This window comes from Amphiprion ocellaris, chromosome 9 (assembly GCF_022539595.1).
Source record: "Amphiprion ocellaris isolate individual 3 ecotype Okinawa chromosome 9, ASM2253959v1, whole genome shotgun sequence".
Classification (NCBI taxonomy): Eukaryota; Metazoa; Chordata; class Actinopteri; family Pomacentridae; genus Amphiprion; species Amphiprion ocellaris.
The window spans coordinates 7,169,393-7,194,732 of NC_072774.1; the positions used below are offsets into that span (position 1 = coordinate 7,169,393).

General features: G+C 40.7%; 1 protein-coding gene across 2 annotated transcripts in view; it reads left to right on the top strand.

Moving 5' to 3' along the window:
• Positions 1-24,140, top strand: part of nkd2b (NKD inhibitor of WNT signaling pathway 2b) — a 32,331-nt gene extending 8,191 nt beyond the window's left edge. The window contains exons 4-10 of one of the 2 annotated variants that reach the window (XM_023275508.3): positions 16,872-16,932; positions 18,238-18,365; positions 20,659-20,754; positions 20,881-21,022; positions 22,114-22,171; positions 22,254-22,378; positions 22,827-24,140. In XM_023275508.3, the coding sequence (XP_023131276.2) occupies positions 16,872-16,932; positions 18,238-18,365; positions 20,659-20,754; positions 20,881-21,022; positions 22,114-22,171; positions 22,254-22,378; positions 22,827-23,461 (1,245 nt within the window). In that variant the 3' untranslated portion in view covers positions 23,462-24,140. Of the gene's footprint in view, positions 1-16,871; positions 16,933-18,237; positions 18,366-20,658; positions 20,755-20,880; positions 21,023-22,113; positions 22,172-22,250; positions 22,379-22,826 lie in introns of both variants that reach the window. The other variant, XM_023275507.3, reaches the window with a different exon arrangement.
• The last annotated feature ends 1,200 nt before the right edge of the window (positions 24,141-25,340 follow it).

Below are 25,340 nucleotides of genomic sequence, written 5' to 3' on the forward strand. Positions count from 1 at the left end.
CAATGACGTATCAGTTGCGCAACATAACATAGAATTTTTATTTTTTTGCAGAATCTGATTATTGCAAATGGTGTATTTTTCAAGAATTTTGAAATATGACATGTAGAATAAAGGGATTTTGATGAAATGCTACGATTTTAAGCTGAGATTTGGTTAATTTTCCCAAAAGAATTGCACATCACACATGATTAGTTCAAAGACCATCAGAAATATGAAAATCCTAAGATTTTTTCCATTTTTGCAGTTTCTGGCGTTGGTAAATGGTAAAATTTTATTGATTTTTAAAAAGCAATAACCTGCTTTTTAGACCTGATGATGGGTTACGAATAATTTGATTGTTGTTACTGTAAATCAGTCAGTTTGTACACTTTAGGTGTAGTTTTGGCGATAACGTGCTTTTCAAACTCACCGGCAGATTTTGAGGCTTATAGGGTTAATATATTTAATTAGCATAATGAATACCTGCTATATACCTTGCCAAGCTAAATCACCCTTCATATACAAAATATATTACCCTCCATGGCCATTCCAGAATTTTATCCACGCGCAGCCGCACCGTTGGTTATTTAATGGCCTGAATAATAATTGAAATTTCTCCTGCAGCACAAAGGAGAACAGAATATATTTAGACAAGAGAAGTGACAGTTGCTCCACTTCTTTCATTATTGGAGCACTTATCTGCCGACGTATGGAATGAGGCTCTGTTGCCTTTAGAGATATCTCAGCCTCATCATCGCCGCTTTGAAGTCACTTCCGTCTTGTCACTGCTTGTCATGATATTTATGAGATATCTGTTTCAGAGTAGCTTCACAGGACTGGATCAGAGTCATACACGAATATCTCGCCTTCCTGAATGGAGAGCATCCATGGTTTTTCTCTGCATGACCTGGACGTTCGTGGTCACCGATGACGGCGGGGAGACCTGACTTCCACCGGCTCGGTTGGTGTGCTGGTGGCTGTTTGGGGTTTGCCCCGTCGAGGGTTAATGCTGCTCTGTGTCTTTACTCCCTGCCAGGGGAAAGAAAATACCTGAAGCTGGAGTCCAGTGCTTAGCACTGACATTTTTGGCAAAGGCTGCTGGATCCAAGTCTGTGTTTGATCTAGAGCTCTCCCAGCCAAGTAAAACACCGGGAGACTCAAAGGTTATTACATTTTAGTGTGTAAGGTATGTTTCCACATAAACCCCTGTTCTTTTCCAAGCGGACTTCATTTCACAAGCCTTAGAGCAGCCGGGGGAATATTATATTTTTTCAGTTATGGTTGTTCTTGGTGTTATTCTAAGCTGTCATTATAGCCATTGTTAATTGATTACATTGTTTTAATTACACATTCGGTGAGCGTAGCGCACGTGATGACCTCGGGGAGGACACAAAAGACTTCCAAGTCCATTAAACATCATCAGAAGAGACTCTGCAGAGCTGTTCCTGTTCGATATGTTGTGGTTTTAACTGAAAAGGGAGTGTGAGGTTTAGCTTGTTGGCTTAAAGAGGATGGGGGATTCCTCTTTTAAAGCGTGTTGTCCATTGAATTCATCCGTTTGAAACTTGAGATTGTGTCCATATGGGTCGGATGCAGACCTGACTTATATTTCCACAATACAACAGAGGGGAAACTGAATAGCAGCACAATACAGGGATAAGTCTTAGGCTTGAATACCTCTGCTTTTGTTGTTTGTAAGAGAAAAAAAACACACACAAAGACATAAGGCATGGCAAGGCAAGTTCATTTGTGTTGCGTGTTTCATACACAAAGGCGATTCCATTGGCTTTGTACAGTGCATTAAAATAAAAAAAGAAAGAAAAGCAGCGTAAAAGCATTCCCACTTCTAAAAAATGTACAAAAAGAAAAGATTAAACATAAAGTACACAATAGATAAAAGCAAAGACGAGTTTAGTGAATTGTATGGACACGTTTAAACCAGAATTTAAGAGCTTATTTTGAAGTAAGAGCAGAAGCTAATGAGGACCGCAAAAATGCAACTCGACAGTCATGAACAGTTTTAATGCTGGGATGCCGGTCCTTGTCACCTTCATTTTCTGTGTTCTCATATAAAAAGCCTTCACGGTCACCCCTGAATGCCTTGAAACCTCATCCTCGTTCCACATTCGTGAACCTGACGCCCTGCTGGGTTTGAGGCTGGAGAGTGAGACACCACACACCACAAACCGTCGCTTCTGGTATGCTGGAGAAAAAAAAAAAAAAGGGCACCCAGAGCTGCTGCTGCTGCTGACATGATTGTGATGCTTTGTAAGTCTGTTTCCTCTCAAAACACGCTTTATATATAGATCAGGCATTGTAGTGATGTGTTTTTACTCTCGCGTTGTCATGGTTTTGATGTTCAACCTTGAAAACATCGGATTTTACAGCAGAATAACGTCCTCCGGTGATAAGATTTTCCACCATCTCCATCCTCCTGTGTTATATTTTCACATACAGAAACTCCATAGCATGAGATTTATCAAGCACAGACCCCCGAGGAGTCTTTTTCTCTGCCTTTCCCCTCTTTGGGACCCCAAGCCTGCACATGTGTAGGTATCGCTATTACTCAGCTCATAAAATGCCACAGTCCCATCTGAAAGTGGTTAGCTGTTGAAACACACTAGCAGCTTCAAAGCCTGGATCCAGGCTGTGCAGACAGCGCAGGCCTGGCGCTCCTCCTTCTGCACAACACATTCCTCTGTGATGGGGAATGGCTGCAAACTCTGCTTTTGTTACACAAACCTGTTCCCCTCATCAAAAAAAAAAAAAAAACACCTCCTCCGTTCATAAAGGAAGCGGCTATTTTTGTCATCAGCGGTAATTTTTCAAGGGGAAATTAATTTCCAGAAAACGATTGTGTTCTCGCAGTGTGTGCCGGTTGTATAGCAGAGCTGCTTTTGTGCTCTTTCTATATGTGACAGAAAGGAGAGAGAAGATGAAACGCTGCTGAAAGAGGCCTCTGTTCTCATTTCCTCTGAAGGCAGCCTTTTTTTCTTCCCCCACCCATTTCTTTCCTGAGCCCGTCCACTTCAAACGCTGACCTGGCCCTGTGTGCCGTGTAACATGTTTACCTAAAGGCTCATTTCAAATAAACAGCAGTTCTCCTTGAGATGCCTGCCCCTCTCACTGAGAGCCTTTCACAGACACCATCTGCTCACAGGAGGTACGTCACAAAGAACGCTGCAAAGTCTTATTTCATGATATTGCTGCTCGGTGACTTTTACAGTTTTACAGAAAAGCTTAGCAGAATGTGTTGACGCTCTAAACTCTGAGTGGTTTCTGGGTGTGTTTTGCTCTTGTCATGTTTTTTACTCACAGTGGAGTCATTTTTCACTGCAAAATATAATCCTGAACCTCAATGGAAACAGCAGAATGATTGCTAGAAGTAAAGAGAACACAAAAATGTGTTTTGTGCAGTATAACACAGCTATAATTACCAAAAGCAAAAGCTTAATTTCTTTGATTCTTTATTTTACAAAAATGAAATAAAACTGGAATCAACATGTATAGCATTTTTGCAAGTGTGTACAGGTGTTACCAATACTGGGGAAAAGTGTTGGCTTGACAAATGACATATTTTTTCCGACTTTTTTATGTTTTCATTTGTTTACAATGTGCCTCCGCTCTGCTCTGAGTAAACACAGCCAGCAGTTAAGCCGAAAACTCAGAATTTTTGTTGCATGACTGTCGGTCACAGCCCAATAAATCATGGCTTCTTGGTTGCACTGAGAATCACAGATTTTTTTTGTCTTTTTCAGAATTTGATTTCTGTATACACTTTATTTTTGGCAAATTTTTTTAATCATGCAGACTAAAGTGACTATTTTAAGCCGAGATTTGGTACTGCAAATTACACTTGATTACTTGAAGGACCATCAGAAACTTGAAAATCCAGTGATTTTTTTTTTTCCCTGTTTTTGTAGTTTCTGGTGCTGGTAAATGGAGCAGTTTTGGTTATTTATTTTTAAAAGTAGCACGTCTTTCAAACTCACTGGTAGGTTTTGGGATTCAGAGGGTTACAAGTAATTTGATTATTGTTACTGTAAATCTGTTCAGTAAAATATAATCAAAAATGAACAAACCGGAAGGGTTCACAGCTAATTCTTCTTCCAGTGGCCCTTAGTATACAGCCCTGGTTTCTACTGACAGCTTGTGAACCAATATGTGACAACACAGGTGTTGCTAATATTGGAAAAATAAATGGAGACTCTACATACTGTACATATTTAACTTCTTGCATTTTTTTCCGCCCGTACTCCTCTCTGTTCTGTATAAACACAGCCTGCAGTTCAATCAAAAAGCCAATTAATTTTTGTTATATGACTGTTGGTCTTAACTGAGTCACTACTGGCTTCTCAGTTGTGGAAAAGAGTGCAGAATTTTTCATTTTTACTGAATCTTGTTTCAGTATAGTAGTATAAATGGCATATTTTTGGCATTTTTTTTTAAAAAGGACATTTGAAATAAACTGATTTTGATACAATATGGCAATTTTGAGCTTGTATTTAATAATCTTGTATGATGTGATATCCTGTGTCAACTTCCTTGACATGGAAAATTGTGATAAGAGCACATGACGGAGGACTAGTTCAAAGAAAATCTGATGATTCTTCTCTGATAAATGGTGTATTTTCTTTCACGTCTTTCAAATGCAACAGCAGGTTTTTGGGGTGCAGACGGTTAAACAAACAAGTTAAAAAAGTAAGAAAACAGCCTAACTCAGTGGAAAGTATCATAGAACTCTAGGCAGGACATCTTATATGAATTTAGCATATATTGAAGCTCAGCAAGATCTTTCTTTGTAACCAGCTCCTGCTTCTTTGTGTTGATAGGGGCCCGGCTGATCCTATCACTTCAAAAATGCCAGAGTATCAGAATATCTGAACTTTTACCCCCACTGTCACATGCTCACCTTTGAGAACAACTCTATCCTGGTAGCACCTGATTATCTCCCAGCCTTTAAAGGTGTTATTGCACACCAGCACCTTCTGCTTTTTGAAGCATAAGTCCTCTTTCAAGAACTGTTATCAGACATAAAGTATCACACTTAGTGCTTGAAGTGGACTGCCTCCAGACTGTGATAGAGAGCAAGACTCCATCGAGCTTGAAGCTTTATATGCCGGAGATAAGATAAGAGTATACAAGGAAACTAATGCAGCCCGTGTTTAAGTGCAGACTCTTTCATGGCTCCGTAGACCTGGTTTTTCCATAATTATGGCTGTGAAAGCAGCAGCTCTCTGTGCGCTCTGCTGCGAAAAAAAAAATCTGAGCTGGAGGTGGAGCTGAGCTGAGCTGCCCTCTGCACCGTAGCCTTTTGATCTCTGCTTGTGCCATGGATGAATTACGTTTCAGAATTTCACACTGGGGAACAGTGTTTCAGACACACAGCGAGTCTGTCAGGTCACTAAAGTGCACACATGGCAGTCTGAAAAAGGAAGAAGCACAGATGTTACCGTCTCGCTGGCCGTGGCCTCAAAATCTCTCTGATGTGCCACAAATAAAGAATTATGATTCATGCTTTGCACTGCGAGGTTTTAAAATTCTTGTCTTGTAGCTACGATTTCAAAAGTAATTCATCATACCCTCATATCCTTTTTTTTTTGACCAATAATTTTCTTTGAGAATAATTCAGCAGACATGTGAATGAGCTCTGCATGATTTTGGTGCATCAGTAATTGGTCCATGTTCTACTTTCCCTTTTGTGCATCTCGTAGCTCCTCTTTCAACTTCTTTGACATGGGAACTTGTGACTAATATGCCAAAGCATTACAGCCATTGGGCCACTGGCAACGGTCCATTTTCACATATCCAGGCTTCCTTCACGTCGTCTGAGGATGGTGGAGTCTCCTCTGCTTCCTGTGCCCAGCAGGAGTGTATTTTTAGGAATCCTCAGGAAAACACTTGGTGTTGACCCTGGGATGACCCCCTGTCCAGTTCCAGGCCTGTGAGGAACTTCACAGCTTGGAATTAAGCCTGTTCTAGCAGCGTCAAGAATTCTCGTGGTCTTTGAGACTGGCAGTCCGTGGCGGTTGGAGGAGACAGCGCTACCTGACAGTCAGGCAGACTTACACAACAGCAAAGAGTGAACGGAGATAAAAGGGGAGAAGCCACTTTGAATAGGCAGCAGCTGGAGTTTTTTTTTTTTTTTTTTTGTCAGTGTGTCAGATTTAAGATATTTTGTGTCAGAAACTGTGCCACAGTCTGCGAGTCCAAGACATTTTTACCCACTGCAGGGCAGCCTCAAGCCTTAAATATTTCATAGTAAGGAGGAACAGTACCAATTATGCAAACAAGTGGTGTCTCCTGGGACTTGAGGTTTTGGCAAGTGTCGCTGAGAATAGTTAGGCTCCAGCAGATGAGGTATTAAAGTTTCTGGCTGCCCGCTCGCCTAAGTGTTGCATCCTGGTGCACTGAACTCTGTATTCTGGCCTGAGTCGCCCCATGAGGTTTCAATGCAGTGATAGTACAGTACAGCAATATGCCTCCCAGATGGATACGTTGGGAGTTCACGCTACATTACTGGCTGATTGGTCACGGACGCATAAGCTCCTCTCTTTGTGGTTACTCTTATGCATCCGTACTTCCCTGCATAAGTTACCCAAAGGGAGCAGTAACTGGTGGACTGTAGAGCTATGGTCTTGACCCTGAACCTGTTCTTATCCTGCTGGAAGAACATTTTCAGGAAACCAGCAGGCAGCTCTTCCACCAGCCCACAGGAGTCTAACAGCAGAACGGCCTCAGATGTAAGTGAGCGGCCAAAAGTTGTACATTCACACACTCACATGTCCAGTTGTCATGAAGTGCTGCAATCAATACGGACTGAAAACTAATTAGGAAGCGCACAGAGAAGGTAAACTAGGTAAGAAGCAAACATCTCCATGTTGATTGTTCGATTGATGGTGGCTTCACAGTCATGGTGGTAGATTTGAAACCGTTGGGACTCCTTTTTGGCTGGCGTTTGCTGTGCTTTTTCTTGACAAAACTACAAAAATAGAGCTTTACGTCAACTTAATCAGTGGTGTTCAAGTAAAGAAGGTTTCTTCATCTAAGAAATGTAGACTAGTTGGGGGAAAAATGGGACAAAGGTACTAGATAAATCAATAAATCATCTATATAATTAAAAACATAATGTCAAAACAGCAAGTTGATAAGGATGAACAGGGGAGATGTTTGATAAACTGTCAGCTAAATCTTACTTTTAGTAATGAAATTGCTGCAGTAGGTATCAAGGCTGATTCACTGAAAGTCAAATGGAGAAGCATTTAAAATAGCAAGCAATCGTGATGTATATATAGTCAAAATAGTTTGTTAAAGCTATTGGCTAAACAGTTACCATAACCAGAAAATGTAAATGGTTGAAACTTTGAAACTGGACCTAACGAGCAAAGCTTAGATCGGTCTAGAGATGCTAAGGACACTACTTACGGTGGTAGGGTATCGATTTGTCAGCCAAAAGGTAGACCTGCTCTGCAACATACCCTACTTTGTCATCTATGTTCCTCTAAATGTGACCATAATTTGCTAAATTAACAGCATGCTGTATGGAAAGAGACTTAAAACTTGTGTTTGAGACCATAAACTCATTAGGAAAATGTTTACTGAAGTACCAAATCAAGAAAGATATAGTGCCATCTTCTCATAGGCTTCTATATAATCTAATTTTCCTTTGCAACCAGAGGAGTCGCCCCCTGCTGGCTGTTGGAAAGGATGTAAGTTTAGAGGCAGTTCGGCACTGGCCTTGCTTTTCGGACCTGGAGGATATGTCCATCTTTTGTATACAGTCTATGGGATAAACACCTGTCTAAACATATCTAAGTCAACGCTTCAAAAAATTTACTAAAAATGGGCAGGCACTCCATGATGTAGTCCAAAGGTTTCCTACAGTAGTTTTGATGCTCAGTGTGGTGGCTCCACCGTCTTACCTCACCACCATGACTAAATTCACCAATGCCACCAAAAGTGGTCGTGCCATTATTTTTGCACCAATTTAAGCCTTAATGCAATTTAAACGGGTGAATTCTATAAAAATTCAACCCCAGCAAAGTTGTCATGAATGAGGAAAAGAGCATTAGAGACCAACCCATTTTTGTACCAGGCTGTAAACAAGTTCATTTCTGCTGCAAAGATTGACAGCTTAACATGGATGTCTATGGAGATTGATTCGCTTTTGGAGCTGGCCTCTTGTTGCTATTCGAGGAACTGCACTGGCTTTATTTTTCAACCCAGGAATTTGCTGCTTGGAACAAACAGTTGAAATAAATGTGGAAAAAAGTGTCTTAACATAGTTAGCTGAAAGTCATGAAAAAAATGTAAAATAACTATCAAAACATTATGCATGTATGGTCACATGGGATAACAGTTAAAAATAGTGTAGACAGATTAAAATAAACAATTGAAAGAGCCAACCACACGGATAAACAGCTGACATAACTAAGTAAACTGTTGAAATAGGAAGATGAACTAACGGAGAAAGAATGAAATAGTTTCACATGAATAGATAAATGGTTGAACTTAACATCCAGTTTTTAATCCATCCACAAGAACATATTTGGAACATTGTGGTGATGAGGAGGTGCTTGAGGCTGTCTGATAGGGTCGAAGGAGGGCATCAGACAAAACAGGTTGGGAACCAAAGTGCACATAAAGCTTTGGCAACGTTGCTGCTCCTCCACACTGGTGTGCAGCTGTCCTACCCCAGCATGGTTTGTTGACATTTCTCAGTCACCCACAGGAGCACTGTAATGCTTGTAGCTCCATCAGCCTCCAACCGCAGAGCCTCGCCCCTATGAACTGCCGGGCCGGGTTTTTTTTTTTCAAAGCCGTGACTCAAGTCTCTCGCAGCTTAACAAAGTGAGCAGTGAAAACAGTGGTGTTGGTGGTTATCTCACAGGTGAGAGCAATTACAGCTGACATGTCAATGCTTAGACAGACAGCTGGAAACCCGACACTGACTGCACTTCACAGACAGTACAGGTGAGAGTGATTGTGTTGGAACTCACAGCAAAGAGGCGCTTCCAAAGTGTTGTTGATTGCAACCGACAGACAAGTTTGAAGTGTTGGTTTGTCAAAAAAAATAAAAAAGAGACGGTGACATGAGATCGCTGCAGCTGCAAACTGCTCAGCTGGACACTTGCAGAAAGCGCCTACGTTTGCAGCAATGATGGGATTGGCGTTCCGGCCGCCTCACCCACAACCTGGCATTCTGAGATCCTCTGTGTTGTTTAAAGGGCCTGTGGAATGTGGAACAAATCCCCTCAGCTTTATCGGCCTGGACGCGCTCCCCATTGGCCGGGCTTAAGAGCCAGGGGCCTGCGCGGGAGCTTACAGAATTTCACATGGAGGCCAGAAACAGAGGAACATCCTGTTTGAGTCCCAAACCGGCTTTGATATGCTGTTGCCTTGTGCACTCGCTTCTTTCTTGTTTGTCAGGGTGTGTGCGCTCAAAATATGCTGTGCTGTGTGTCTTCTGTCTTGTTTTTTGGTCTTGGCGCAGTTCATTTCAGGACTGAAAAGATGAATGTGTTTGCCCAAGTGTCTCAGATGTTGTTTACTCTCCTGTTTTTATTTTTTTTATTGTAAATGGAAACATTTTGGGTTTTGGTCAGTTGATTAGACAAAAAAAGACTGCATTTTTCACTTTCTCTGACATAGGATAAGTTCTCTAAACTAAACAATAGCTCATAACTAAACAGTTTCTGCAAGAAATAGTCAGTAGATTAATCAGTCATGAAAACAGCTGTTAACTACAACGCTTGTTTATTGGGATTATTGTAGCATAGTAAGTGGTTGGTTTTAATTCTTAACACTAGAGCTGCAACATTTAATTTAATTTAATCGATTAGCCGTCAGCTATTAAAAAAATCGGCAACAATTTCGATAATTGATTCATCAATCTGAGTCGTTTTTTAAGAGAAATTCTAAATTCTCTGGTTCTCTGGTTTCTTTCCTCGTCTATATAGTAAAGCTGAATGTTTTTAGCCATTTTCTGACATTCTGTAAACCAAATAGCTAATCAAATAATTGAGAAAATAGTCAATACTTCAATCAACAAAGGAGAGAATTAACTGAATCCCTGGTTTGTTTGGATTTATTTAACATAATGAACACACAACTCCCTACAAGATTCACCATTATGTTCAAAAATTGATGCAAACTTTTTAAAAAATTAGTAAAAGTAGGGTTAGTGAAAGTATGCGCCCTTTAACAATGTTTAGCTTTTCAAAGTTTCTTTCCTATTATCGTTCATCAGGTAGTTTTTGAGACTGGCTGAGAGGTATATCTCCCCTTGAGGACAGTTTGATGTTGGTATTCAGTGTGCTGAGAGAAAATTCTGAATTATTTACCAATGTTCATCACCGTCCTTTAGTTTTTAAGAAAGCTCCATATTAATCCTCTGAACCTCAAAAGCTGCCAATGAGTTTGAAAGGAGTGTTATCTTCAAAAATTCACCAAAGTTACAGAGCCAGAAACTATAAATATAGACAGAATGGTCAGAATTTCAATGTTTTTTGAACTAATCATGTGTGGCATCAGAATATTTCATCAAAATCCACTGACTGACTCATCTGCAACCACCAGTCACATGAGAAAAATTTTGATTATTCGGCTGAACTGCAGGATGTGTTTTCACACAGCATAAAGAAGATATAAGAAATAAGAAAGAAAAATGAGTAAATGCAGCCTATAACTCTTTCATTTTTCATAGGACATTTCTGAGTTCTTTCTACTTCTAGTCATGGCTGTGCTGCTTCCATAGAGGTGCAGGACTCGAGTACAAAGTGAGCAAAAATCCACCCAGAAACTTCTTGGAGCTCAGAGGGTTAAACAAGTCTGTAGATTACTCAAACCATGAATCTGAAGAACAGGAAGGCAAACATTCTTTCCAGTTTTGAGGAATGTTACTTCTAATTGGTCAACAGCAGAGTCTTGAGGTATGGACTTGACCACGATGAGACCTCACCCTCTAAAGACATTCAAGTCTTTACTTATTAAATTTCCAGAACAAAATAAAATAGAGTCGACATCACTTCTGACTGTTAAACGAACCCGTCTCACTAAACTTTTGTTGAAGCGGATCATTAAATGTTTGAGTGCGTATAACACATGGCGCTGGTCGTATAAAAGTCTATGCAGAGACTATTGCATTACACCACCATGCACTGGTGGTGTAATGCAATAGTAAAGCTCTGTTACCAATGAATTAAAGCAGCATGGTCTCTATGGTGCAGTCGTAACGTGTGTGGCACCAGATTTTATAACTTACTTTGGTTTTTTGTGTTTTGGAAATAGTGAACCCGCCTCTTTGTGTTTTCGGCTTTTTAGTAGCTGATCTCGGGCTCATTATGATCCACCTTGTATGTACTTTAATGCATTTGCCGAAGCCAGATTTGCCCTGGTATGAAGCACATGGTCCCTACAGTAGCGGCCGGGGTGACAGCTGAGAGGAGGGCACTCCATTACATCAGACTCCTATCAAAGCCCGCTTTAATGAAGGCAAGCTGATTACAGCACTGGTGACAGATGCAGCGTGGTCAGCCAGCGATGCTAATCTTTGTTTATGCCGCCCAGCAGGTCATAATCAAAGTGAGAGAAAGATCAGTGATAGGGCGTGGAGGGGCGTGCAGGGTTTAGCAGATCGTCTCTGTTGATAAAAGGGGAGCGGGTGACTTTCAGCGGTGCTCTTACATAGACAGGCAGGCATGCTCATCCCTCAGCACAGCTGTTGTTATACTAGGACCGAAGAGGCTTCGCCCCAGTGATTCATGTCCTGCCAAGGGAGAGCTTCTGCCTCCTGTTTGACCTCAGAGAGAGCCCTGCTACCCTGAAAGGTCCATATCTGGGCCATCGCAGCCACATGAGGCTCGTCCAGATGACAGGATGGCATTCTGCTCTGATCTCATTTCCATTCATAGAAACACATGCCAGGGCACACTGATACATAGATGAAATACTCTAATTAGAAGACAAAGGCAAATTTTAGCCTCTAACTGTGTGTTTTCACACTGAACTTGAAAGTGCAAACTTTTAATGAGGGCTCTTGGCTCAGTTGTGATAATAGTGCATGGGTATAAACGGAATCATAAAAACATGCTTTTCGCTTATATTGTAATGAGGATGAACATTATTTAGCAGGCTGACTTTAGTTCTGCAGCATAGAATATGCAGGATTGCTTGTTTAAATACTGTCTTTAGTCCTGAACAATTAATCGATTTCAAATAAGTTGAAAGAATGCAATTAGCGAACTGCTAAGGCTGCAGTTAGGATGTACAAGATGTAGCTATTAACCCCAAGCAGTTTCTGTTTGTTTTTTGCTCCTGTCACATTTTTATTCATTAGTGATGCACTTTTCACTGCAATATAAAGTGTTTCACCTCTATGGAAGCAACACAATTACAGCTAGAAGTTGAAAGAAGTCAAAAATGTCTTCTGTGTCGTTTCACATAATTAGATTGTTATAAATCATCAAAAAAAAGTCACAAAATTTGAATTTCTTTGACTTTTTACTTTACACAAAACTTTAAGAACCTGGAATCAGCATGTACAATGTTTCTCCAAGTATCCATAGATGTTATTAATACTGGAAAACATATTTTTACTACTTAGATTTGTACATTTGTAAACACTGACTGCAGTTTAGCCAAATGGTCCCTGAATTTTTGTCATGTAACTTGTGATCATAGCTAAGTCAGTAATGGCTTCTCAGTTACACCATGGACCGCATATTTTTAGTTTTTTTATAGAGTTTATTTAGTGTAAACAGTATATGTTTGTAGAATTTTTAAATATGGCATGTAGGATGAAGTGATGATGAAACATGACAGTTTTAAGCTCAGGTTTGGTTAAGTTTCCCAATGGAACACCACGCTAGAGATTAGTAGTTCCAAAAACCATCAGAAAGTTGAAATTACAGTGATTTTTTTGTGTTTTTACAGTTTCTGACTCTGATAAATGGTGTCATTTTGGCAAATCTTTAAAACAAAACTTGCCTTTTAAAGTCACCAGCAGGTTTTGTGGATCAGAAGGTTAAATAATGAGAGTGATGCTTGAATTTAGTGTCATTCAATTTGAGCGACGATTAGTGTATATTATGCGGGCACAGATGTAAACTGTAGCCAAGTCTCATTATTTAATAGTCACACCTTATACTGTGAAATATTTTCTTTAAAATCATGCTGTCATGGGTTTAATGCTCCATCACATGCTCTGATTCTCTTGCAGAGTCTCTTGTAAATCAAATGTCTGTCAGAAAAATCACACTTGGGTAATTTCCTCACATTGTTCAGCCCTAACTGCTGCTCTGTGTAAGCAAAAGCAAATTTCTTCTTTTGCCTCTGAGCACTGTAATTATCTCGACTTAAAGCTTCAATCTGGTGAACCAACAGGAGAACAAGTTTTCTGATCAGCCATCAAGATGGGGAGTTTATTGTTCTTTTACTGTCTTGCGAGAGAAGAGACAGAAGTTGTGCAACTGGCCTTCTTCTTCCTCTCTCTTTAGCCCCCCCATATTTGTCGGCACAGCCCCTTCCCCCTCTTCTCCTCACCCCTCATCTCCCTCTCTTCCACTCTAACCACTCACATCTGGTTTTGAGTCAAGGCCAAGTTGGTTTCTCCTGGAATGGAGGGCTTTTATTTCTCAATGGCCCCACTCCCTCTCCGGTTTCACCCTGGTTTGTTTACGAACCGCTGCTCCTTTTCTTTATATTGATACTGCTATAGTTTTCCTTTTCATTATCGGGGAACCCCGCAATCAGCTCCAATTAATGGTCAGCGGAGGCAGGAATGCTGGTCGGCCCGGCGGTCGTCGAGGCTTTTCCTGTGGCGCCCTCTTAAGTGTCGGCTTCAGGTGACTTTGTGTTTCTAGAAACTGTGTACGTCCTGCAGAACTCCCACCGTTAGCCGCTCAGGATCCGTCTCCCAAGGCGCCCTCTGCATCGAGTTAAGGAAATAACTGAGATTGTTGGCCTGGTTTGAATAAAGATCTGTACAGAGGCGATGCAAAGCATTTCTGAAAATTCAAGTGTAATAATTAAGCAAAATTTCAACTTCTGAAGCAGAAAATAAACTTCACTTGGAAGCTGGCAGCATCCTGTTTTTGTATTTTTCCAGTTTGGATCCAGACATCTGATCAAGTTGCCATGTTTCATGCCCCGAGGCCTGAGGAGCTGTGTAAACAATCTTCATGTTAGCCTCCTGCTTGTTTTTTGAAGATTTTCAGAATCATGTGTGCATTGTATGATTTGAAGAATACACTAGAAAAAAAAAAGGTGTGCGCTTTTATATTTACGGGGTGAGCTGGAAGAGGGGAGATGTGAGAACAAAGATGTGCAGTGTTTTCCAGTGGGAGGATGGGTGGTGGGCAGGGAGGCAGAGAAGGGGATGTCTGATGTCACCTGGTAGGGAGCTATGAAAGCTTCCCCTGGTTACCCTATCCCACATAAAAGTCTGGCAGTAGGCTGAGGCTTCAGGGAAGCTTGGCAGAAGTGCTGCATTAAACAGGAACAAACATCACACGCCTTTTTCTTTCTGTCTCTTATGTCAAAAAGGGAGACGGGACGTGTTTACATGGAACACTGTCAGCACATGCTGCATTTTTTTAAGACAGCGGAGATCTAATACCTTATCATTTCCCTGTCAGTCCTGCCGAGGTGTCTATCCTCACATACATGAATAATATGACGCACTGCAGAGACGTGCATATCAAGGATTTCAGGTGTGGAAAAAAAAAAGGACTTTGCGTCGTCGCCTACAGAGCAGTTTTGTGATCTGATAGCGAAAGAATGAGAGCCGCCAGATGCCAGAAAGAAAGCTCGTTAATTACACATGTGGTGGGCAGATTTTGGGCCCCGACACCGTGGGCGATGTGGATGGAGATGCCATGTGTTTAGACGTTAAACTGCAGACTGCGGTCAGACCCAGCCTGCTCTCTCATTAGCTCCCCCGATGGATGTAATGAGCACGGAGGTGGGGTTCGGGGTGTAGAAGGAAGCCATGTGTTCAACACAACCCCTGCTGGTCCCCTCATCGCAAACTCAGCAAGACGTCTCCTGTTATCTGAATTTAAATTAGAGGCGAGATTCACTTTTGGCAGCTGCCTGATTGATTCGTTTCATTATGTTTAACGCCGAATCTTGTCTTTCATTTAGAGGTGCTTATACCTTGCTCGGCGTCCCTCGTGGGGGGAGAACGAGGATGAGAAGAATCAATGGCAGTCTTTGATGTTTCCTCTGAGCTGCAGCGCACTGTGTCTGTGTGAACTCCCTCTTCCTTACATACTGCCCTTCATTAAGGGACTGCAGTACAAAGCGGGGAGATAAAAGCATCCAGTGCAGAAAGGAAACGACAACTTGGCTGCAGAAACCACGGAAAAGATGGAAACAGTGTGTTTTTTTTCTTCTAGTGTGTGCATTTGATGATTAAAGACTGCTTCTTGTTTGGGGCCCAGGGAGCTTTACCAGTTGTCTCCACCTCTCCCAGAAGCTTTCCAACTTACCTCCATCTCTCCCAGAAACCAACAGCAGCATCCTCCTCGGCCTCCACGCCGTCTTTGCTCCTCTTTCCTCCCTCCATCCCCTCCTCTGCTCTCCTCAAGGCCCATTCTTTCCTCCCCGTGTCTCCAGTGGCCAGTTTGCAACAGGGCCGTCCGAGCCTTGACCCTGAGACTCAATCGGGCCTTCCCCCTCCTCCTCCTCAGCGGTGAAGGTCAGGACCAGATTACAGGCTGGAGGTATCATCCTCTGAAGTGAGGAATAATCAGGGGGCTTTGAGATTGTTAAATAGAACCACAGGCCCTGGCGCTGTGATTACTCTCAGAAAGAAAAAGGGGGCAGAGAGGGGGGCTCGTTCACCTAAACGCATGCAGATGTTCGGACTCTCGCTGGAGCCTCGGCCCCGTTGAAGGTACATGGCGTTCTTTTGTTTTCTCGCATCTATCTGTTTTTTATTTGTCTCGTTTCAGTGGGCCTCCTTGATTCAATCTTGGTGAGATTTTATTTCAAAGTGTGTGTGGAGCAGCTTAGAGGGCCGAGAATGACGTAAATAAGATGAATCATTTGTTGTTTAAATAGTTGTGGTTTAGGGCCTGTGCTGCACTTAATTTTCATTGTTTCCACAATCCAGTCGTAATTAAAGAATGAGCTGTGTGTGTGTGTGTGTGTGTGTGTGTGTGTGTGTGTGTGTGTGTGTTTGCTTCCACATGTGTGCCATGGTCATGAACACACTGTGGTTCTGTTTCATGCAGGATATAGAGTAGATTATTCACAAATGACAGCAGAGCTTTTTTCCTTTCCATCCCTTTGTCATGCTTCTTTTTAAATATGGAATTTGTGCGTTTAATCAATCCCATCCTATCTGCGTGGAAATTTCCATCTGGCAATTATTCTCCATTCAAAATAAATGTTGCCGGGACCTCATCGCGAGGTTTGTTTTTACATAAACCAAACTCTGCAGAGTCAAGTGAGGAATACAACAAAACTTTTTTCCTAAACTCCATCAAACGCATGTCAAGCAGGATGAGAATAAACAGGTTGGCTGAGAGAGATGGAGCTCAGATGATGAAGTGCATCATGGGCTTTTTTTTTTTTTCTTGATGGATGTGAGGGATCTGTTTGAAGGGCTTGGAGGAATCTTGAAAGCTTGGCTGTGGCCTGCGCTCGCTGTGTCCCAGACAGCGAAACACAATAAGCGTGCAGATGTTCAAAGTGTTTCTGCCGTTGCTGGAGCCTCCAGCCCTCCGCCGCTCATCTGAGTAGGAAATGCTTTAGCTGGAACTGTTTGTTTTCTCTGTGTCTGTGGTCTGAACTGTAGATTCACTTACATCTCCAAACCCCCTCCTCCTCCTTCCCCTCTTCTCTCTCTTTCTGTCTCCCTCTCTTCATTTCTTTCCTCGTCCCAGGAGTTTCCGAATGCTGAGCTGAAGGAAGGACAATTCACAGATCAACACTGTCCCCTAGAGGGTAGGTGAAGAAGGATGTGTTTCCATTCTCTGACTAGCTTGGTGCTGAAAGACAGAAAAGCATAAAAACAGATATTAAGGTTTGTCCTGTGGTCAATTTATCAATCAGATTGAATTATTAAGTCTCTACAAGAGGTTTATACATGATTCGGTGCCAAAAAAATAATTTGTAGGTTGTTTTCTTTGATTATTAGCTTTGATTGCAGCATAACAATGTAGCATCAACACCAAATAAGAAGCAGTAGCAGTATAAAGGTTTTGATTTGCGATTGATTAATTTTTCAGCCCTACCATATGTACGTGCCACTCTTCTACAGTCACGTCAATAACATTTGTCATTTATTCTCATGCTACAACATGCAACCAAAACATTGTCTCTAAACCGGAATTCATGGCTTTAAATTGGTCAAAGTGTGATTATGGAGAGATTTTTGGTTTCATTTTGTAGGTGAGAACAAATGTACAGCCTAAAAAAAATGTTTTATTGATTTGAGCATGCAAAAGAGGCCTGAAGAATTCATTAAATTCAAACTGTAATGTGCAGCAAAGGTGCCACTTTAGGAAATGTGTTACGCAGCACATCTGTTAACCTGTCATGTCAGTAATTTAACAAATTTAGTCCACCTTGTGTGACTGTTATGTTTTTGATTAGGAGTCAACCAACCAATATGGTGTTTTCAGGACAGATGCTGTTTATTAGTAATCAAGGATTAAGGGATACGTAGAAGTAATTTACATTTGCAGTAAAAATTTAAAATCTCGGTCTCAAAATGTAGAACTCACACACAAAACTTTGTTGAAATGCCTTTGTTTGCTAATGTTTTGTATGTTTAATTAAGAAATATTTTAGAACATTTATCCTTCAGTGGTAATTGGCTATTACTGGTGACGTGTAACCAATGAAGTTGTGCTGTAGGCGGGACATTAACCAAGAAAAAACAACCTCAAAATGCCAAAATATTGAATAAACGGTCGATCCCTACTTTTGATGGTATCTCACGTGATAATGATTCGTTATGTTTTAAATCTATTACACAGTAAATAATGAACTGAAGCTTGACTTTAAAAGTTATATCACGATATTTGTCCAAAAAAAATGCAGTTAGATATTTTAGCCAAATCATTCAACTGCAACATATAGTGATTTGAGTAGTTTTCTTTGGAATGAATGGGCTGCCACGTTTGAATATCTCATTTCGAGACAAAAAGCACATTTAAGTAACATTTCTGATCTTGTGAGAGAAGTGAAGCTGCTGAACTACACAAAAGTTGCCTAATTTCTAACTTTAAATGCTTGTGTTGGCAGTGGTTCTTCCTCCAGAGAAGGCTGAGGGCTGTGAAAGCTACCTGCAGTATCTGCACTCGGAGGACGGGGAGAGGGAGGCGCCCCGAGATGCAACCAAACCTTTGGGGAAGAAACGAATAAGCCTGGATGTACGTAGTTATAAGATCTGGCTACTATTTCATGACAGTTAAGAAGTTTATTTATTACTGTGTGCAGCAGAGGGTCCACATTGGGCCTTAATTTATGCTTACATATCCACAGAATATCTAGAACTTGCTATACATACTTCTTATTGCAAGCAGTTTACAACTCAGATGGACTGAGAATTGCTAACGGAGGCATTAGAGCGAATTTACGTCCTGGTTTTGGTGTTTCAGATGAAGCAAAATGTTGTTTCATGTAAGACAGGGGCATCAAACATGCGGCCCGCGGGCCAAAACCGGCCCTCAAAGTGTAAAAATTACAGAGAAGACATTAACTGCAGATTGTAAATTAATAAAACTATAAATTTCAAATAATTTCTAGACCATGACAAGTTGTTTTGATCACAAAGTGTAATATTAGATTGCTCATTGTGTTTCCTTTTTATTTTGCTTGTTTTTTGTCTATTTTTTTGTTGCTGTGTAACTTTTTTGTCAAATTTTTTGTCTCTTTGTTGTTTTATTTCATGTTATTTGTCTAATTTTTGTCTTTTTGTCACATTTTTGTCATTTTGTGTTATTTTTGTAATATTTTGTCTTGTTTTTGTTGTTTTTTGTCTGATTTTTGTCGTGTGTCTCATGTGTTTGTCCTTTTGTTTTTCGTTTTTGTCATTTTGTGTTTCCTTTTTGTCTCGCTTCTGTTTTTTGTCATATTTTTGTCATTTTGTGTTTTGCTTTATTTGTTGTTTTTGTTGTTTTGCGATTCTTTCTTGTCTCGCTTGTGGGGTTTTTTGGTCTATTTTTTGTCATTTTGTTCCTTTTTTGCCATTGTTGTCTCATGTGTGTCAATTTTTTGTCACCTTGTAACTTTTTTTGTCAAATTGTTTCTCTTTTTGTTTTGTTTAGTGTTGTCTCATTTTTGTTATTTTTTGTCATTTATGTAATAGTTTGTCTTGTTTTTGTCGTTTGTCCATTTTTTTGTCAAATTTTTGTTGCTTTTTTTGTCTTGTTTAGTGTTTGTCTCATTTTTTGTCATTTTGTGTCTTGTTTTTGTAATATTTTGTCTTGTTTTTGTTGTTTTTTGTCTTTTTTTGTCTGACTTTTTGTCGTTTTGATCATTTTACTGGCCTACTTCAGATCAGATTGGGCTGAAAGTGGCCCTTGAACTAAAATGAGTTTGACACCCCTGATGTAAGAGGATTGAAGGTCTCTTCTAAGCCAAGAACCAGGAGTGTTGAAACTGTTTAGTGTTCCAGTGACTGAAAGTTATTCAAACACAGGTCTGAGGGTAAATGGATGGAGGTTAACTTCTATCCAAGCTACAGTCCTCCACATCCAGCGGCACTAGAACATCTGTCCGCATGTTGACTCGGCTCCAGACCATATCCTGATTGAATTTAGGGACCAATAAATAGAATAAATAGATTGTAATGTTTAGACTCGCATGTTTTAAAGAACTGCTCAGATGTGCCCTTTGGTGATCGCTGCCGGTTATGTGAGCTCAGGAGATATTATAAGACCATAAAGGGCTCCGTCCCTCCCCGGAGTCGCCCCCCATCCCTCTTGTAAATGCGAACTCTCTTTCACACACTGTCAGCTCTGCGGTGCTCCTGCAGCTGGCTCCAGATGTTTATTTTTCCAATTATGGCCATGTTACTAGATACATCTGAATTAAAGTTACTGCCAGAAAGTTGTAACTGAGAATAGTGGTTCCACAGGGTACAAGGTTCTACGACTTAGAAAGACAAGGTCAAGGTGGAAGGACTTGCTACGCTTTTCTTAGTCTCCAAACAAGCATGTTTCTTTGTATCACATTGAGAAAAGTGCAACTAACAGTGAGTTCCACTGTACTCTGCTGCCCCCTGCTGCCTTTTCTGTAGTTTTTCTCTTTTAAAGTAACAATTCTGCCTGTAAAATATGACTCCTCGAGTCAGAAAAACCACGACTTTGACATGCAATATGGAAAAAGTCTCTGTGAAGTGACAAAGAGCAGATGTGTTACAGATATATCCACATTTTATATGTATTTTATCAGTGTTGTTTTCAGTCTTTTAATGTTTTGCACTGCTGCTTCCTGTAGCATGAAACATGAGAATTGATTGTTTTAACAGGTTTGTTTGGTCTTTAGACTTAAATGTCATTTTCTTCTTTTCCTTTATGACTTCTTTAGTCAAATCAGACATTTTTGCAATATTTTAATCATTCAGAAGTCCTATTACTATACTCATGATTGAAAAAAGATGCAGATTAGACCATTCATATTGTTTCTGTGCATTAAAGAAGTACGCATTTGTGTTCTCAGGACCTTGAGTGTGACATTTCTGTGGAGGATGACAACCGTCAGGAGTGGATCTTCACTCTTTACGACTTTGACAACAGTGGGAAAGTCACTAAAGAAGTATGTGTGTGTTAACTTTCCCTCCCCCTATTGCTGCTCCTAGATATAGTTTTTCTTTTTTAAATGTTTTTTTCTGTAAAGAGGTAGGAATGTAAACTCGACTGTGTGTATTTTATGTGACTACAGGACATGTCGAGTTTGATGCACACCATCTATGATGTGGTCGATGCCTCTGTCAATCACTCCTGCCACAACAAGAGCAAAACTCTGCGGGTCAAACTGACCGTCACTCCTGAGCCGAGGTGCCACCGAAGGGAAACAGGGGCAGGTAAATGAAACCAGAAGCAGCAACATTACTCCATTCATCCGTTATCTATACACCGCTTAATCCTCATTAGGGTTGTGGGGATGGGAGCCTATCCCAGCTGACTTAGGGCGAAGGCTGGGAACATTCTGGACAGATCACCAGTCTATCGCAGAGCTTCACATAGAGAGACACACAATCACACATACAGACAATTTAGAGTTAACAGTTAACCTCAGCCGGATGGGAGGAAGCTGGAGTACCCGGAGAAAACCCATATATGCACAGTGAGAACATGCAGAAAGATCCCAGGCCCGGACAGGAACCGGGGATCTTCTAGCTGCAAGGTGACGGTGCTAACCACTGATCCACTGTGCAGCTCCAACATTGCTCCGATATTAGTTATTTTGTTAATTTATTTCAGAAATCAAAAATTTGTTTCTTTGCTCATAGTGCCTGGTTCATGGTTTATAGTGCAGCCCTAAATTATTCATAGCTATGCCAAATTTTGGCCTATAGTGAATTTTTATTTGAGCAAGAAGTTTCTTCTGGTTCTATATAACAAATGTGACAAAACATGGCAAGACATTGTGCTAGAGATGTGATTGATGCATTTTAGAAAATTAAAAAAAAAAAACTGTTGTCTAAAAGTGCCACATATAAATTATTCACATGCCTTGAAATGATCTTAAATTCAGAAGTTCAGAAAATGCAGCTTTTAGACAACAAGAGCTGTAGATCAACACAAAGAGGAGAGGAATAAAATCCCAGTGGAGTCGTGCAGAAAGACTGTTAGCAATTTGTGCTTTTGGCAAAAATCTGTTTAAAAAAGGAGAAATACTTAGAATTCATCTTTAACACCTAACACAATGTGTTACTCCATTTTGTAACTTATTTATGTCATTTAAAGCTAAAAGTAGCTTATAAAAATTCTCTGAAGATTGAAATTTGGCATAGTTAGAAATATTTTGCTACTTTATAATGTGTATACTAGCAATAGCAAATGTAGCGCACAGTGTGGTGCAGGTAAATATATGTAAGTCAGTCAGCTAATTAAAGTATGAATGTTGTTAAACATTTTCCCTGACCTGAACTCTTGATGTTTTCCTCTTCAGATCGTTCTCACCAGGAGGAGGGTCGATCAGCTGACAAGAGGCTGTCCTCGTACATCAGGTCAGTACCTGCTGAACACTCTTTAAAGCATACGTTCCACTAACTGTGGTATATAAACATGTAAACTATTGATTTACAGCAGCAAAGGGCAGAGCAACGAGCCACCGGCCACTGAGGGTCAACATTACTGTGTGGACGAGAACACAGAGAGGAGGAATCACTACCTGGACCTGGCTGGTATTGAGAACTACACCTCCAGATTTGAAGGTAAAAGTGTTTTTATTGTTTTACAGCCTGTCTGATGATGTGAACTGACAAAATATTCAAATTATTTTTGTTATATTACAATGGAAAGCTGCAGGTTGAGGGCTACAGAGAAGAAACTGCAGGAATTTTAAGTTGAAATTGTGACAGATATTGCGATATGAGTCACAATTTTTTTGGTCATAGTATTTTTTTGCATTTATTTTCTGAACAAAATTGCATAAAAATCATGATGGGATGTTCCTTTATGTATGAATAATATGATTTATGTACCAAGGTGTCTTTGAAGCATCTTAATGCTTCATTTCTAACAGTATTTTGTGATACCTTTGATCTTTATTGCAGCTCTTCAGATTTCGAATTTGCACGTATTATGGTCACATTAAGATTTTAGTAATATTTAAGTAATTTTTCAAGCCTAATTTTTTGTTTTCTCTATCCTGTACCTCAGGAACCACCCCTGTCTTCCCCCCTCAAGAGCCTCATAGTCGGAGCTCGCAAAGCCAGAGCCGCTCGCGCTCCCAGGAACCCGAAGCCCAAGTTGTCCACCATCGCCGCTCCCAGGTCATCGGCGACAGCTACAACCCCGCAGAACCTCGAAGCAAAGGCACGCAGTTCCTAAAATCCCCCAAAGGAACCTACAAAGGGAACGGAGGCAACAACGGGGCCGGCGGAGGCGGCAAATCCACTAAATGCCACGGTTACCACCCTCCCCTGCAGACAGTCCTGCACAGTGGCAGCGCCGCGGCCCACGGAGGCCAGGATGTTTACCACTTGCCTCACCAAGCCCAACCTTCCTCCAACCACCATCAGCACCCGCTGCAGTACAGCCACAGTAAACGCCTGAGGGCCAAAACCCGAGAGGCCCTGTCCCCGTCCAAAGCCCCCCTCCAGCCTCAGTCCCACCCCCAGCAGCAGCAGCAGCAGCCCCCGGTGCCCTCCGTACTGCCCAGCCTGGAGAGGGAGCAGGTGTCCTGCCCTCCCGGCAGCCCCGGCTTCGTGGTTCCCATGGTGCAGCGCCACGAGCACCACCACCACCACGAACACCACCACCACCACCACTACCACCACTACCACCAGACATGACCGCCCTCAGTGTGCAGAACTCAAACTGTACAGGACCAACCACAACCAACCACACCAGTCTGAAGGACTTAACCCACCGGGGGGAGTTTCTCACGCTCCGTCCAGGATCTTTTTTTGTTTTTCTTCATCCTGCGAGCTGAACAGATACATCCTGAGATTTATAGGAAGAGCAGGTGATATTGGACCAGAAGGATGTTATTGTGAAGAGATGTGTGGCACAGTTTTTTGTTTTGTTTTGTAGATTTTCTGCTGGGATGGCTGCACTCGTTACACACAGTCAGAGGAACTTTTAACACCCTTTTTTCCCCCCTGCCTGAAGCTTAAAGTCCCTGGAAGCTATATGTCACAATTGTTCTGTGTGAGACCTTTTCCAAATCATGGATCTCAGGTGTAAAGGTGCTGCTGCTCTCAAGCTTCTCACAGAGGCCTCCTTCCTTCTCCTGGAGGTCTGCTGTGGAGTGAGGGGTTTCCTGTATGGGGAGGGGGGGAAGTATGAAATCACCACTGCCAGTTTTAATGCAAAAATATCTTGCTATATGTATAAAAACAAATCTATATATGTAAACACATTTTACTGTATAATTATTATACTCTATATGCATATGTCACCATGGATATAATTATGCATATATGTATTTTGTCTTTTATATATTTTAATAAACATTATATAGTTCATTTATATTATTGCGGGAACAATTTCTTTGTTTTTCCTCATAACACACTTAATAATGGTGAGTCTGCCGCCACTCTGTGGATGGAAAGAGAATGTAGAATCCTCCGATTATACACTAAGAAGCTGATTGTCAAATTGGATTTGTTGTATTTTTAATTAAATGAACAATGACTGATTTTATGCTGTAATTTAATCAAGCAGCAAACTGATTAGCCCCATGTTGTGTAATGGTTTTGTGTTAATTGTCATAAGACTATTAGTCTTTAAAGAACCAGAACACAAGTGAAATGCTCTCAGTTACTGTCTGCTACATGCAATGTCTACCACCCATACGTGCAGAGCTAAAAACACTGTATGGTAACTAGAGGTGCAAAAATTAATCAATTACTTGTCAAACTAAATTAAAATATATAATATTAATTGCTGGCTATTTTATAGTCAATCAGCTAAAATATTATTTTAAGAGCAAAAAAAGTCAAAATTCTCAGTTTCTAGCTTCTTAAATGTGAATATTTTCAGATTTTGTTCCTCCTTTATGACAGCAAACTGAATGTCTCTGGATTGTAGACAAAATATTTGACATCTTGGGCTTTTGATCGACACCTTTTGACAGTTTTCACCGTTTTTTGTCATTTTATAGACCAAACAACTAATCGCTTAACTGAGAAAGTACGGTAATCAACAACTCATGAAATAGTCGTTAGTTGCAGCTCTAATGGTGACTTTAACAGACATGCCAGTGTTAATTTAATTTTGAAAATTAACTAAAAAGCAATTATGTCTTCCAACCATGAAAGATAATTAGAAATGTACAACAGGATTGTGACAGCTCCTCCAAGACTTAAAGTTCATGTTTTTCAATGGAAATTGTGCTTTAATGGCACATAACACCCCCCCCCCCCAAAAAAAGTACTTCTGATCAAATTATCATGATCAAAAGTTGACTGATGTGTTAGAATTATTAGCAATCAAAGAGACTGATAACCAATACTTAGAGTCAATATTTGCAGCAAAAGTTAAAATCTTCTGGTTAAAAATTAGACAAACTCTAACACAAAACTTGATTAAAATACTTTTTCTTCTACATTCTTGTGTTTGATTTAAAGAGATTTTTTCAGCATTTATCCTTGGGTTGACTTGCTAGTACTAACCAATCAGATAGTGCTGTGGATGGGACACTGCTTGAACTGACAAAGTGATTTAGTT